Source organism: Scleropages formosus, chromosome 9 (genome assembly GCF_900964775.1).
Source record: "Scleropages formosus chromosome 9, fSclFor1.1, whole genome shotgun sequence".
Taxonomy (NCBI): domain Eukaryota; kingdom Metazoa; phylum Chordata; class Actinopteri; order Osteoglossiformes; family Osteoglossidae; genus Scleropages; species Scleropages formosus.
Window position 1 is genome coordinate 29,056,997 of NC_041814.1, and position 14,838 is coordinate 29,071,834.

Here is a 14,838-nt window from a genome sequence, read left to right on the forward strand (position 1 = left end):
AGTTGTGACGACAGTCGTTGTACAGCTGGCTCGTTGGTCTAGGGGTATGATTCTCGCTTTGGGTGCGAGAGGTCCCGGGTTCAAATCCCGGACGAGCCCGTACTTTTCCTTCACTGCGGTTCGTAGGTGTTCCTCCTCGTGAAGAGCTCGGGTACGAATCCCCCGCGGTAAAAGTACAGTACTTACCCTGCGGACTACAGCACTTTTAAGAAGAATTCAGTCCACTTGGGCTTCTGCAATGCTGAACCGCAGTGGATTCAATAAGAGTTGTCTGACACCGATCAACAGGAAAACACTCCATAGTGTGAAAGTGAAGACATTTCTGCAGATAAAATTTTAATTAATTACAAATATAAAATTAAAACATTAAACAACTGAGTGCAGAAGTATTCAGGCCAGTATTTATCAGTGGCACCTTTGACTGTAATTTCACTATTGAGTCCATTTCGGTTGATAGACACTTTTTGTCCGTTCCTCTCACATTTATTTATTCTCACACACACCGGCTGAAGCTGCTTGCCCCGAGCACGGTCACCGCAAACTGGAGCCTAGCCCAGCAACACAGGGCACAGGGCTGGAGGGGGAGGGGACACACCCAGGACAAGATGCCAGTCCACCGCAGGGCACCTCAAACAGGACTCAAACCCTAGACCCACCAGAGAGCAGGACCTGGCCAAGCTGGCTGCACCACCGCACCCTCATCTTTATTTATTCAGCAGATGCTTTTTCTCCAAAGCATCTTCTAACAAACTCTATGCAGCATTATGAGCCCACACACCTTAATCACCATGGTGACTTACACTGCTAGATACACTGCTTACAATGGGTCACTCATCCATACATCAATGGAACACACACACACTCTCTGTGTCACTCACACACTATGGGTGAACCTGAACAGCATGTCTTTGGACTGTGGGAGGAAACCAGAGCACCCAGAGAAAATCCACACAGACATGGGGAGAACATGCAAACTCCACACAGACTGAGCAGGGATCGAACCCATGTCCTGTCGCACCACCCAGGCACTGTGAGGCAGCAGCACTACTCGCTGTGACCCCATGCCTCTTTGCAGAACTCCTCATAGACCAAGAGTGACCATGAGTGATCTGCAGTCTTCAATCCTACCACAAGCTCTCAGCAGGATTGAGGTCTGGGTGCTGACTTGACCACACCACATTTCTCAGAGTATGAGAACTTGAGCACTCAGGTTGTTTTATATTTGTAATTAATTCAAAATAGATTCGTAAAATGCATTTTCTTCTTTGTCTTGGTCAGTGTCAACAGCTTAATTAAATCCATTGTGATTAAATGTTGTAAAACCATAAAACATGAAAATGTCCAAGGGGGTAGAGTATTTTCTAAAGGTATATCTAAAAAACAAAGCTAAAACAAAGGCAACTGGACTTGCATGAGTTTTCTTGAAAACATTTCACCACTCATCCAAGTGGCTTCTTCAGTAGATATACCATGACCTGGATGATTGAGAATCTTCACAGACATATTTTCTAAAGGTGTTTCAGATGGATACATGATTGCAAAGGTGATCTTCAAGTTTCCGTGGACAAAGATACCAGCTCTTAAAAGGTTAATAGTTTGACATGGTGGCACACACCTTGGCTGTGGGGTCGGACGTGTTTCAGGTAGATTGGCTCCTCTTAATTGCCCTTACTCTGTGTGTGTGTGTGTGTGTGTGTGTGTGTGTCTGATGGGTAACCTTGTGAAGGACTGTACCCTGCCTTATACCCTCTGCTTCCAAGATAGACTCAGAACAACTGCAACTCTGGAATAAACAAGTAGTTGATGAATATCGAACAATAACTGGACAGTGAGTAGTGTAGTGGTTAAGGCTGCTGCCATGCAAGCTGGTTTCAAATCCCATCCCTACAATACCCTTGATTAGGGTACTTTCCCTCAATCACTCCAGTGATAATACCCTTCTGTGTAAAAGGGAATGTATCTGTACATAACTTAGTGAAAATTAATCATGATAACTAGAACAATAAGTTCATGTAATCTTCAAATATCTTATGCCGACACTTCATACATTAAATATATTGAGAAAACACTGCACTCAGTTTATTGTGTTGAAACTTGATTATCTTCACATAGAATTGTCATATTGTAATAGCATAGCAATATATTTTAAATTTTAAGTAGTTATACAGTGTTATTTTCGAAGCAAACCTTACTGTGTCAATTCAGGGCAAGTGCCATGATCAAGAGTACTTTGGGGGACTCAAACCAGAAACCTTCAGATTGCAAGGACTGGTTGCTACTCCTCAGCACTGTTGCCCCGAAAAGTTTGGAACAAAACAAACAAAAACAAAAAAAAAAAAAAAAAAAACACCCCTCCTGTTCCCAGACAGAGAATCATGACCATGTGGGTGGAAACATAACCATCACACACACTGCATGGGAGTCCGCATCATTAGCTTTCTCCATTTATCCCCTTCTTCATGGTATTGCAGTTTGAGGAGTAGAGGTTAAACATGCACCAGCTTTAGGCGGCTGGGGACATGGTGGCCCAGAGGGTAAAGCCAGTACCTCTCAGCTCCTAAACTGCTCAGCGGGCGTAGCATCCGAGTTTGAGGGGTGGAGTCTGCGCATTAGTCCCTGTGTTTGTACCCCCCGACATGCATGGAAGAAGGCGGGGGAAAAGCACATGAGCGGTTGCTGAGTCAGGGCTGACTCCATGGCATGTTCATCAGATTTAGGCACACACATCTGGTCACAGGTTCAGATCCCACAGTAATGTTGCAATTGTTCCAAAATGCTGTACATGTACTAAAACACACGGTATAAATACTGTACACATAAGCAATGACAACAAAAGTGTTTAAAGGCAATACCTCTTTATTACATAAAACACCAACAGGAAAAGTTTCTCGGACGCAAAAAACCCTACATGTGTCTCCTCCGCCGAAGTCCCACCATTTATCATTTTTCAGTGTCATGTTTTTAAGGCACGATATAAATAAGGTGCATAAACCTGCAGAATCACTTGCGGCACAGAGGAACATCAAGGACGACCTTTCTTAACGATAACAAGAATAAAAAGACTGCAACATATACATTTTCTTGAGGATTAATAAGTTAAGAGAACTAAGAGACTAAGGACTAAATTAAGAGAACATAAATAAAAGGGGCACAGATGCTCAGACATCGCATGCAGCCGTGACCAACTTGTCAGAGAGAGAAAATCCATATTTCCATAAAGGCACATTATTTATCTAACGCCTTTCAAAGCAATAAAGTTGTGTGTCTGCGTGCACTCATAAGCAACTCCCCGGGATCTGCAGAAACCGTGTCTGTACAGGTGGAAGAAATATTATATTAAAGCCCATTCAAATCATACCTGTGTGATCTCGGGAGGAAAATGAAGCAGCGGAGCGCGTACGAAACAAATTGCATGTGCTTAGACTGCTATGGCCCACGTTGCCATGGTAGCACATGCACTCTGCCTCTACATCTACCTTCTCAGTTGCAGAGTCAGAATGCGCAGTCCTGTCTTTGGCATGCAGCAGCAACAGCTGTGTGACATCATAGTAATGATTTTCCAATAATTTTTCTATATAAATGTAAACAATGCAAGCAGAAGAAAACCACCTCAGGGCTAAATATTTAAATCGCATTGCAAAATCATTGACAAATGCATTCATATTTGAATTATATGGCATATACATGTCTTTTTTTCCCTATATTGATTATTGTTGTTTTACAAAATATGAGAGAACATGGTACTCCATGTCAACAGCTAGATGTTTTACTGACACAGCAATAGTCTTTGGAAAACGAAATGTGATTTATAACAAAGTGCTATGAATGTGTTTCGGGATGCTGCATCTTCGCAACCCATATCCCTACGAGCTACCAGATTTATACATGCTGCACTTCATATTTTCATTATCCTTTATATCACATACCAGACAATCTGAACAAGTCTGCATTTAGCACATTAATTTCAAACATGGAATTACATTCTTTTAGAAACATACAGAGGGTAGCTGGTGGTGTTCTCACAAAACTCTCTGGTTAACTCTCAAACATGATTCATAAAGACAAACAAGGTAGGGTAAACAACATTTAAAAAATAAGGAAAGGTTTTTGTTGGACATAATAGACTTCTGGCTTTAAGGACACGGTATATCAAGCAATGACAAATGTTTTCCAAGTGCAGTCCAACACTTTCCCTGGATTCCACTCCTTCAGAGCATCATCAGACCCCTCTGACCTCTTGCACAAGAAAATAAGAAGTGGCAATAAAAACAGAGAGAACTGAGCAATGTTAAATAACCGTGCAGACTACTATGGTGTCTAGGTCTTAGGATCTTAGGAACCGTAGTACAAAAGCAAGGGTAAACAGTGCGTTCGCTGCATAATAAAACATAACACTATAAAAGCTTGTAAAGCGGGTGGTGATTGCAAAGATTTGCCAGTGGGGATGCTTGCTTGTTGACATCACACTCTCCTTCTGGGACCACTAGGTCTGTTCAGATCTTTGGAAACCATCCTCAGAGAGGTCATACCTGACAAGGAAGGGAATGGACATCAGAGCTGTAATGAGGTTCCCAGTCACAGACATGCTTACTGAGCTACGCCAGTCTCATGATCCGTCTCAGGACCAATCCGAGATGTGTGCCTTACCACTCTGTATGTCCTTTGACTATTTCTTCAGACGACAGATCCACAAGCACCTGTGAAAGGGATACTGTGGGTCAGTCCGCAGTGGAAATGGGTTTGCCCTTGGTCGGTCTTCTGAAAAAGGATCAATTTCGCAGCCGAAGGGCCAAAGCACGCACCTTCCCGAGGAGCCCCTTGTGTTTGGATAGGATTCCCCCTCCATTCTTCACAGCCACATCCAGAACCCTTCTTTGCAGCTCCACGTTGGTAACGCTGAACTCGAGCCTGCAAACAAGTTGAAGACTTTGGCACTGACTAGCGCAACTCTTCAAACTCCACCCACTAACATACTAATTGGCTAGCTCAGTCCCTCTGACTCCACCTCCTAAAATTCTTATTGGCCAGTACAGCTCCTCTGTGTCTACAACTTAACCTAACTGGCTAGTAGTGCTCTCCAAACATAGCCATCCAGTCCATCACCCAACACTCTCATTGGCCAGTACTGATGGTCCAACTCCACCTACCGATGTACCGAATGGCTAATACAGCCCTTCTGACTCCACCCTTCAAAATACTGATTGGCCAACAGAGGTACTGACTCCACCTCCACCCAACACACTCCTCCAACTTTCCAGACTCTTGTCTTACTCAGGAACTGGGTGTATGGGGGTTTGCTGAACTCACGTTTGATCAAACACCGGGTTCTGGTTCTTCTTCACCGTGCCCGTTTTTCTCCTGCCCGACCTCTTCTTGTTCGGGAGCAGGTAGAGACGCACGTAGGGATCAGAGCCGTCCTTACTGAACGCGATCAGGTTCCTGTAATGAGGGACAATGATGTCACATCAGGGTTTTTCTTAGCTTAGACAATCTTTTTCTCAAAATCAAGAGATAATTCTGATCCTTTGCGATCAATAAAATTTTTACCTAAGTGTATCAATCTATCTATCTACATATAAAATGGAATAGAAAACTGAACTCTCTATACATCGGAACTGTCCATATATCCATAAAACTGAATTTTTAAAACTTACATACTTCTTAATTCACATGAAAAATGTTTTTTTTTTTTTTTCCCCCCCCCGTTGATGAAGCTATGGAATGAGTGAAATGTATTTTATTTTTATAGTCTGTAGCTGATATTCCCTTCATAAATACAGCATCTGAGTGACCAAAAGGTTTAACTCGTCTCCGCAAGAAAAATTTATGTTGTATCTGCATGATAATTCAGACGAAAGTTGAAACTATACAGCGGTACATGATGATACTTTTGAAATAATGTAACTTCTTGCTCTTGTTTTCTGTATCTGTATACATTTTCAGTTTTGCATTGTACTGTTTCTGTGACCCACTGATGTTCTGTTATTCACTTAAAAACAGTGCATTTTCCCTGCTTGTGTTGAGAAGAGAAAGCACAGTTCCAAATGTTCAGGCCCTTGCCTGAGCCTCATCAGCATTACGGCGGTATTTAGAATCACTCATCTGGCACTCACTGGAAAAAAAAAAAATCACAATGACTGACAGCTCATGTAAATTCTAGTCTTTCAGTTAATTCAGTTTTCAGTTCCTTTGACTGTTTGAGGATAAGTAGTTGGGGTCACATGCTGGCCAAGGACACACTGCTTCAGAACACACTGAAAAAGTGCTGAACATAAAAAGCACAGAGAACATTGAAAGAGAGGATCTGCTGTTGCGAACTAGAGCGAGATCACAGACAGACGATGGAAAAACAAACCGAAAAAAATAATTAACACCACCACTAATGAACAGCAGCCTCCGCTCAGAGCTGTTATTGTGGAACACACTCATTTAGCACCACTCCCTCCTGGGGAATGGGCGATGATCACAAAACTGTTGGATTATAATGCACACAGTCCTGTGATACATGTTCTGCTGGAGCGATGTGGGGTCAGGATTGAGCTCATGGCCAAGGTTGGGGACAAGTTTGGAGCAGAATTGATGGTTCTAAACCTTGGGTCCATCAGACATGTCACACGAGCGCTCGGGGGCGCGGGGTCATACTGACTGGCACGAGTGGACCACTACGATGAGCTTGTTCCTCTGGGCACTGTGTCGTAATGTCAGCTTCACCCGTCCCAAGGAGTACGGTCCAGAAGCGGATCCGCTGCAAGGAAAGCGGGTGGGTTGCAGAAGGAGTAAATGGTACCATATCTGGCTGAGCACACTGCACATTTACACACTCAGAATTAAACGCTTTCCCTGAATTGAATATAAAAATCCTGAAGAGTGATTTGAAAAAACAACATTGTTCTGCTTTAGACCCAGTGAGATCACACCATGACCCAAGTGGCGCACTCACTTCTGCATCTGCCGGAGCCTCTGCTGCAGTTCCTGGGTGGCATTGGGCAGGGACATGTCAGAGGCAATGCTCGGTGTGGACTCCTTGTGGGAACCCCCGATAGCTAGACTAGAGGTGCTCTTCCCAATGCTGCTCAAGTGGGTCATGCTACCAGGATTGGAAGGGCTATAGAGGTGGGCGGGTCCAGAGCCAGAGCGAGGCATCTCATGGGTAGGGCCAGAGAACGAGACAGAGGTAGGACCCAAGATTGTGGAGGCAGGACCTTGGGTGATGGTTGAGACCTGAGGTCGTGGGGTGGAGCTGCTAGAAAGATTGCTTGAAGGGCCAGCAGAAACACCAGCGGTAGAGCTGGCAGGGATGTCTGCACTCGCCTTCTTCAGCTGCACGGATGATGGCTGGTCTGATGAACCAGTCTTCTCAAGGCTGAGAATCTGTAACAAACACACCCAAGCATCATATTAAAAGTTCCTCCAATAACAAAATGCTGACATATAGATATTCAGAGGTGAATTTTTTCCAACTGTGGACCTCAGTGTTTTGGATTTAAAGCACATATGACAGGCTGTTTAGTGTACTGAAGACATTTCACCTCATGCACTCAGATTATTCAGACCACATAAGGTTCTAGGCTGTGTTTTTCCTCCTGATCCCTTAGCCATGAAGAAACAGTTAAACATCTGAGTCTCACCCTGAGGCCCATCTTCAACTTGAGGGTGCTGCTGGGACCAGAATTCTTCAAAGGGAACCGCTGCTCGAGCGTCATGTTCTCTGCCTCCAGTAGCTCGGTCAGGGGCAAAGTTATGGTGCCCAAGGAGCACTTGTGCTTGTCATCCTTCACCTGAGGACAGGATTAGGGATTGTGATCTTGTTTACATACTTTGTGTTTTTTTCTTAGAAAAGGTTGCCTTATTTGGGATGAGCATGGTGGGGAGTGTGTGTAACAGCTTAGCAACGGGAGACAAAGTGGGCAAGAGTAGGTCATCGAGGGACTCAAAGATAGCATAGCCTACGAACATCCAGTGAGGGCCAACAAGGGACACTGCAGGGCATTAAGGGCCATCGTACACCTGTGTAAGTCAACAAGGGCCTTTAAAAGATAATATGGAGAAATGTTGGCCAATACAGATCAACAAGGGCTACTGAAGTACAGTATGGGTCTGTATAGACCAGTGTCATTCAACAAGGACCTTTGAAGTACAGTAAAAGTTAACGTGGATCAACCAGCACCTCTCAAGGATAGTATGAGCCAATCTAGGCCAAGAGCCTTTTAACAATTGTGTGGGTCAAGAAGGGCATCTGAAGGACAGTATAGGCTACTTCAATGTGGGTCAACAAGGACCTTTGAAGTATAGTATGGGCCAACGTAGACTGACGGGTCAACAAAGGTTGCTGAAGAACAGAATGGGATACAGCAGAACAATTTTGCAGATTAACAAAAGATACTTCAGAATAGAATGAGCAAATGTACACCAACGTGGGTCAAAAGGGGCTTCAACAGGGTTGTATGAGCCATAAAGGTGATTGTGGGTCATCGATGGCCTTTGAGGGACTTTACTGGTCATCAAAAGCCATTGTGGGTCAACAAGGGCTGCTGCAGTTTAGTTGTTAGGGCTGATGTAGATCAGTGTGGATCAGTTAGAACTTCTACAACATAGTACGGGCAAATATAGACCAGGGACAGGTCAACTACAGCCTCTGAAGTATAACATGGACCAGGGTAGACCACTGTGGATCAACAAGAGTCGCTGCAAGAGTGTGTTGTATGGGGAACATACCTCAACCTTAAGCTCCTGGTTGCGGGGGTTTGGGACAAGGAACATGAAGGACTCCTCCCAAACAGGCTCCATCGTCTTGTAGCGAATCTGTCGGCAGAAGGAATGCACCCGTTCCATTCAGATGCATCACCAGCACTAGTGCAGTGTCTGCTTGTTTCATGTTGTTGTTAATAATAACAGTATATGTCAGCTGATCATGGAGCAACCATCCTATTGCCATCAGAATGGCACAGTGGACATTTGAAAAACTGGTTTTCCTGACTGTTTGCGATGATTAAAAAAGAAGCGATACACAGAGGCAGCAGGTGGCATAGGGTCAGAGCTGCTATCCTGCACTTGGTCCTGGGTTTGGATCCAACCTCTGTCTGTCCTACCATCGAGCAAGGCACTTACCCTGAATTGATACAATACAAATTACCCAGTTGGATAAATGAGTATATCATCGTAAGTCACTTTGGAGAAAGATGTCAGCTAAACTAACGAATAACAAAACTAAAGACGACTAAAACTAAACTCATGTAACAATTCACTCTTGTTAATCTATTTGCTGCCTTTAGAATTAATTCTGGAAGACATAGCGATTGCACATAGCAGTTATGAACAGAGAAAGAGATCTGATTATGAATATTTCAGACTCAGCAGGCTCATGGGAGCAGACGTTGGAGGTGAGGATGAGGATTTGACAGTAAGAGACGTTTGAACTCGCCTTGCTGTCAAACTTCTTCTGGCCCAAGATGAACTGTACATATGGGCTCGGATCACTGGTCAACTTCTTGCCCGACTGTAAAGAGAAGACACGGTTGGACACCATGGTTGGAGAATCATGAACTGGGTGTTGGGTGGAGAACCGATGCATCCACTGAGGTACATGGGGGGACATGCGGCACGGTGCACGGTGAGCGAAGCAGAGCAACCACATGTGGTCATACAGTGGAGCAGCTGTGTGTGGTCCATACTTCAGCAGTGTCTGGGCTCGGTGTCCCAGGTGGCCACACAGATGTTGGCAACATCGATATCCCATTCATATTTACTTGTTCATATCACTCAAAAATACACCTGCGATATCTTACGAACACAAATGGGAAAGGAAGTCTGTTCACAACTCGATTTATCATAGATCCAAAGTCACTGTAGCCACAATCAAAGCCGAGCTATACCAGTCTCTTGATTTAGTTATGCTTTAAGGTCTGTAAAAACTTCAGAAAAAGCTTTAATTAAAATAAAATAAAACTTACTTTATTTTTTCTTAGTTTAGAGCTCCATAAAAAATGGAGACCATACTAATTATCACCAACATGATGGGAACTTGTATTCAATCCTGACTGCTCACTGATTGATTGACATGGGAAACGGTCCTCATCTTGATACCAACACTTAGAAAAAACTTAACACCAAGGAAGTGTTGAATTGAGCCCATTACTCCCATTCTGAACTCAGTTCCACGCTCCTATTCTGTTTAGGTGCGCTTTACTGCCACCTATGGACTCGGCAGGTAAATACAGGTGGCGCTCATTTTGCAACAGAAAAATCCATGAATACAGATAAATTTAAAAAAAAAAAAACTCATTTAAAAATAAGATGGAAAATATTTGTATCTTTGAAAATTTATTGTTTTACCATTTGTAACATGAGAAGCCAGCTAAATATGGGACACCAGTATTTAGGAAGTACCCTACCAGTCACTGCTGAGAAGTAGGTAGAGCAATGGACTTTCCCATGGTAATGCAGAGTACATTGCTAAACAGAACACAGGGCAGTTAATAAAATTATTTAAAGTCAATACCCTTAATTCTCTTGCTATTATTTGCATGCAGAAGTTAGACAATCTGATGTAAAGGACACGGATTTTCTTTTTTTTTTTTTTCCCTACAGATATGGAACATCCGTGGGTTTGCGATGACAAGGGGAGGCAACTTTAGCTCACGAATGTCCTTTTATACCACAAGGTGTACAGACAAGAGGCAATGCGGCAAATGACCGATGTGCGGCACATATGCGGACATCCAGCTGCAAAAGCTGTCATGCACTGGGTGGGCATCTCGCTTCCTTGAGGGCAGCACGAGACAAACTGAGTACCAGACAATGATGCAGAGCAGAAGCAAAGTACGAGCGCCTTTGGGTGGACCGACAGCCGGCATGCGGAGACGTTACCTTGAAGGCCTTATGCACAGCGCTTCGCTTCATACCATCATAGCTGAACTCTAAGGGGTTCCGCTTTGGCGGGAAGAGGAGAACGGACACATCGGGTTAACGTGAGCATGCTGTTAAAGCACTGTTACAAGGCACCGGCATGAAGGATTCAATCGGGAATCGGAAAACCCAAAAACGGGCAGCGACCAGACATCCGGGACCGAGTGTTCATGAGAGGAGACAAAATCTGCTTCTGAGCAGAAAGGAGACAATCAGGTTAGAAGAAGTGGAGCAAACTGTCCACCCTGGAGAGACCATTTCAGCATCATAAAGGAAACCTGATGTCTGATCATATGCTTGGGGGTGCGTGGCTTTTACAGTAGATCGGGGTTCACTGGGTCATTGGGACAGAACATCACCTGGAGAGGAGGAGATGCCAGGAATAGGGAGAACACTGACTGCATAAGCAAAAATAAATTTACACCGGCGATCCTTGCGTTATGACATATGTGACTCATCACGATGACCACCCCATCAACTTTACTATATTATTTTTGAGGGCCAACGTTTGGTCATGATGACTAACACTGAGCGTTCCATCTACTGTACTGTACATTGAAAGATGCTTCTGAGAAAAGCATCAGCTAAATAAATTAATGGCAAGTAATTTATTAATTTCCATTAATTTTCTTGGTGAGGAAGTGAAGTGTAATACTCACTACGGGAACTAGGTGTGAAACATACTACACAAAAGCCTTTTATAATTATAAGTTGATTAATGTTGTAAGTGGCTTTGGAGGAAATCATCAGCTAATAAATACACATTTAAAATTTCTGGGGGAAAAGTTACGGTAGAAAAATCTGGGAAAAGTTCCACTGAATAATAAAAAATGAGATGTTCCAGCCACAGTCTGGTGGAGCATCTAGACCACTTGCGTTTATGTTTAACACAAGGTTTCTTTCTCCCAACAAGCCAGCGCGCATGACAATTCCTCATTAATGCAGGGGGACTAAGCATCATGAGGGTGTCTAAAACACCTGAATAAAAATCCAGAATTAATAGTTAACACTTCAAATAAGTGTTATTGAAAATTAATTTAAATTATTAAATTTTTATCATATTATAATACAATAAAAAAAATCTAAATAAGTCTTCTTTGGCCTGGAATCCGCTGTAAAACGTTAGTTATATGACCTTGACGGAAAACGCAGCAACACGCCGTCATGCTTTAAACAACATGAACGAAGCGGCCTTTGGCGCCAGGGTAAGTACTCAGTATTATGTTCGCAAGAATGTCAAGCTTGGGAATCGTGCAGCCGAGACAATCGCCACGCTTTCTGGCATCCAGGAATGCGGCCTGGGTTGCCGTGGCAACGCCTATTCATGCCATCCTTGGGAGGCTAGAACACATCGCTCCAGGGACTCACAAATAACGTTCTACAGAGCGACGGAGAGTTCTCACAAAAGACAAGGCCCGATCCGCGCCTTCCTCTCGAGTCTCCGCACTCAAAGTTCCCTTCGAAGACCCTCTTGGGAGGAAAGACGGAGAAAGAAGAGGATGCAGGTTCTCAGCGTGGGGTTGGATGTCGGATCTCGGATCTTGCTCACCGCGACCAGGACGGGTAGCCCGGCCGTGCCCGCACCCGTACCCGTACCTACCGGCAGGTTCTTGGCTGAGTCCAAGTACACCAGGAGCACAGCGGAGGACAGCACCGGACTGGCCTTGGTCTGGTCCGCCCTCGTGCTGATCAGCGCCTGGGAAGGTGAGGGATGAGCGCGGCAGGTCAAGCGACGGCCTTGCGGGCGAGCGGCCGAACACGTACAGGGCACGGCTCCTACCTCCTCCAGCTTCTCAGGACTCGACAGCAGGGACAGCCACTCCAGCCTCAGGTGCAACTTCCCAGTGACGGCCTCCTCCAGCACGAACCACTAGGGAAAGATCGTTTACAGACCACAGAGCCTGTCACCGGACAGACGAGGGACACATTCCGCATCACGGCACAGGACAAGTTCCAGTCAGGGATGAGAACCGACAGCTAACTGGCCACCTGTTGGACGGCGTATTAAGACAAGGGGTCTAGACGCAACACCCAACTGTGCAAATGGACAAAATGTAAGGGTAATGGAATACCACAGAATGTTTGCGCTGTGGTTTGTCAAGGATGAGTCCTCCTGCTGCCCCCAACGTGCGCGCGCGCGCACGCACGCACACACACACACACCAGGTAGACATCTGTGAGAAGGGTGTTATGGCGCGACCCACTTACCCCATCCACCTTCTGCATTTTTTGAAGCTCCTCCATGTTAATCGACAGACTGCAGTAAAGAGGAGGAAGAATGAGGAGGAGATGCTTGAGGTGACACATCACCTGCTGTCTCAGTTCGACGGCGTGTGTCCTATTGCGCACACACCCGGAATGCCCGTTTGCACTTCCGGTCATACTAACAGGACCCAGTACCCCTCATCAGCTGTGAAATATACACCTTACTGTTGTATTTTGTATTACACACATCAGTTACACATTTTTGTTTGAAAATGCAAACATTCCCCAGTTTAGTTTTAACTGAATTTTCTTCACTGTTTGATTTTACATTTACATTCATTTATTTAGCAAACACTTTTCTCCAAAGCAACTTCCAATGAACTCTAGGAGTGTTATCAGCTGATGCACCTTATTCACCGTGGTGACTTACACTGCTAGATACACTACTTAGGATGGGTCACTCATCCATACATCAGTGGAACACACTCTCTCTCTTACACACTATGGGGGAACGTGAACAGCATGTCATGTGGACTGTGGGAGGAAACCAGAGCACCCGGAGGAAATGCGCAGAAGCAACGCGACACCGTCTCAAGGGTGTAAAGCAGAACAACACAATAAATATAGCCTGAGGCCCTGCGCTGTACGAGCAGTTTATAAATGTAGAAAAAATAAATGTCTTATTGCCAGTTTATGGGATATTTATCTCATACTGTATTTTAGTAGAACCTAACCCATGAATAAACGGACAGATTGAGCCGTGTTACTACAATTTTATAGACTGATGTAGTGAGTGGACTTGTGCACAGTCTCCGAGATACAAACGGATGTTCGACCTCAACTCTACATGCGCCCCGCATCCCGCTCCATTCCCCATCCCCGCCCAAAGTGGACCCCAGACCCAGACTGGAGAATCTGACCGACCTTCCGAGAAAATCGTCTTTGTCGGGGTCTTCGTCATAGAGTTCAATGTCCAGCTGCTGCCCCTTGCAATCGTACACCAGGACCTGACAGAAACGCATGCAGACACACATGCACGCACACACACACACACACACACCACCGTTACACACTTCACGCTCCTTTAACAAGTACAGTAGTGTTAAATTTGCACAAAGTATTTAGCAGTTGGGGGGCACGATGGCGCAGCAGGTTTGGCCTGTGCCTGCTCTCTGGTGGGTCTGGGGTTTGAGTCCCACTTGGGGTACCTTGCGATGGACTGGTGTCCCCCCCGGGTGTGTACCCTCACCCTCCAGCCCCATGCCCTGTTTTGCCGGGTTAGGCTCCGGTTCGCCGCACCCTCCCGATCAGGACAAGCGGCTTCAGTCAATGTGTGAGAGTGTGTGTATTTAGCAATTTTTCTTTTTTAAGAAACACTTTCAGTGGGATATTAAAAGAGACTTCGCTGGTTGCGTTCATACCTCGTAGACCTCGTTCCACTTGGGGTTGAGGTTGTCATTGATGGTCTTGCTCTGGAAGAGCTGGTTGCCGACCTGGATGACACCGTAGGGGTCCGACTTCCCCTTGATGAGCCCCCCCAGGTACGTGTCCTTCCCCTCCAGATCCTGGGCCTCCACAAAGTGGATTCTGAGGACACCCTGATTGGACAGAGCAACTAGTTAGTGCACAACTGGGGACAACAAAGCAAAACACTCCACTGGTTTCCAACCCGAAAAGACGGTGAACGGAAATTTTCCCTTTCAGTTAAACCCCTGAAACCTTTGATTA

General features: G+C 45.0%; 1 protein-coding gene and 1 non-coding gene across 2 annotated transcripts in view; one reads left to right on the plus strand and one right to left on the minus strand.

Moving 5' to 3' along the window:
- Window positions 1-27: 27 nt before the first annotated feature.
- On the plus strand, window positions 28-99 carry trnap-ugg (transfer RNA proline (anticodon UGG)). The gene has a single exon. It is a non-coding gene; the product is annotated as a tRNA-Pro (tRNA).
- Window positions 100-2,892: 2,793 nt separating this feature from the next.
- LOC108937103 (extended synaptotagmin-2-like) overlaps window positions 2,893-14,838 on the minus strand; it is a 39,182-nt gene continuing 27,236 nt past the window's right edge. Inside the window, exons 10-23 of the mRNA XM_018756866.2 lie at window positions 14,532-14,708; window positions 14,035-14,117; window positions 13,114-13,162; window positions 12,686-12,775; window positions 12,506-12,601; window positions 9,422-9,496; window positions 8,716-8,802; window positions 7,629-7,778; window positions 6,941-7,371; window positions 6,647-6,745; window positions 5,308-5,439; window positions 4,803-4,908; window positions 4,648-4,697; window positions 2,893-4,529 (exon numbers count right to left, since the gene is read on the minus strand). Of these exons, the coding sequence (XP_018612382.1) occupies window positions 4,484-4,529; window positions 4,648-4,697; window positions 4,803-4,908; window positions 5,308-5,439; window positions 6,647-6,745; window positions 6,941-7,371; window positions 7,629-7,778; window positions 8,716-8,802; window positions 9,422-9,496; window positions 12,506-12,601; window positions 12,686-12,775; window positions 13,114-13,162; window positions 14,035-14,117; window positions 14,532-14,708 (1,671 nt within the window). The 3' untranslated portion in view covers window positions 2,893-4,483. The remainder of the gene's footprint in view (window positions 4,530-4,647; window positions 4,698-4,802; window positions 4,909-5,307; window positions 5,440-6,646; window positions 6,746-6,940; window positions 7,372-7,628; window positions 7,779-8,715; window positions 8,803-9,421; window positions 9,497-12,505; window positions 12,602-12,685; window positions 12,776-13,113; window positions 13,163-14,034; window positions 14,118-14,531; window positions 14,709-14,838) is intronic.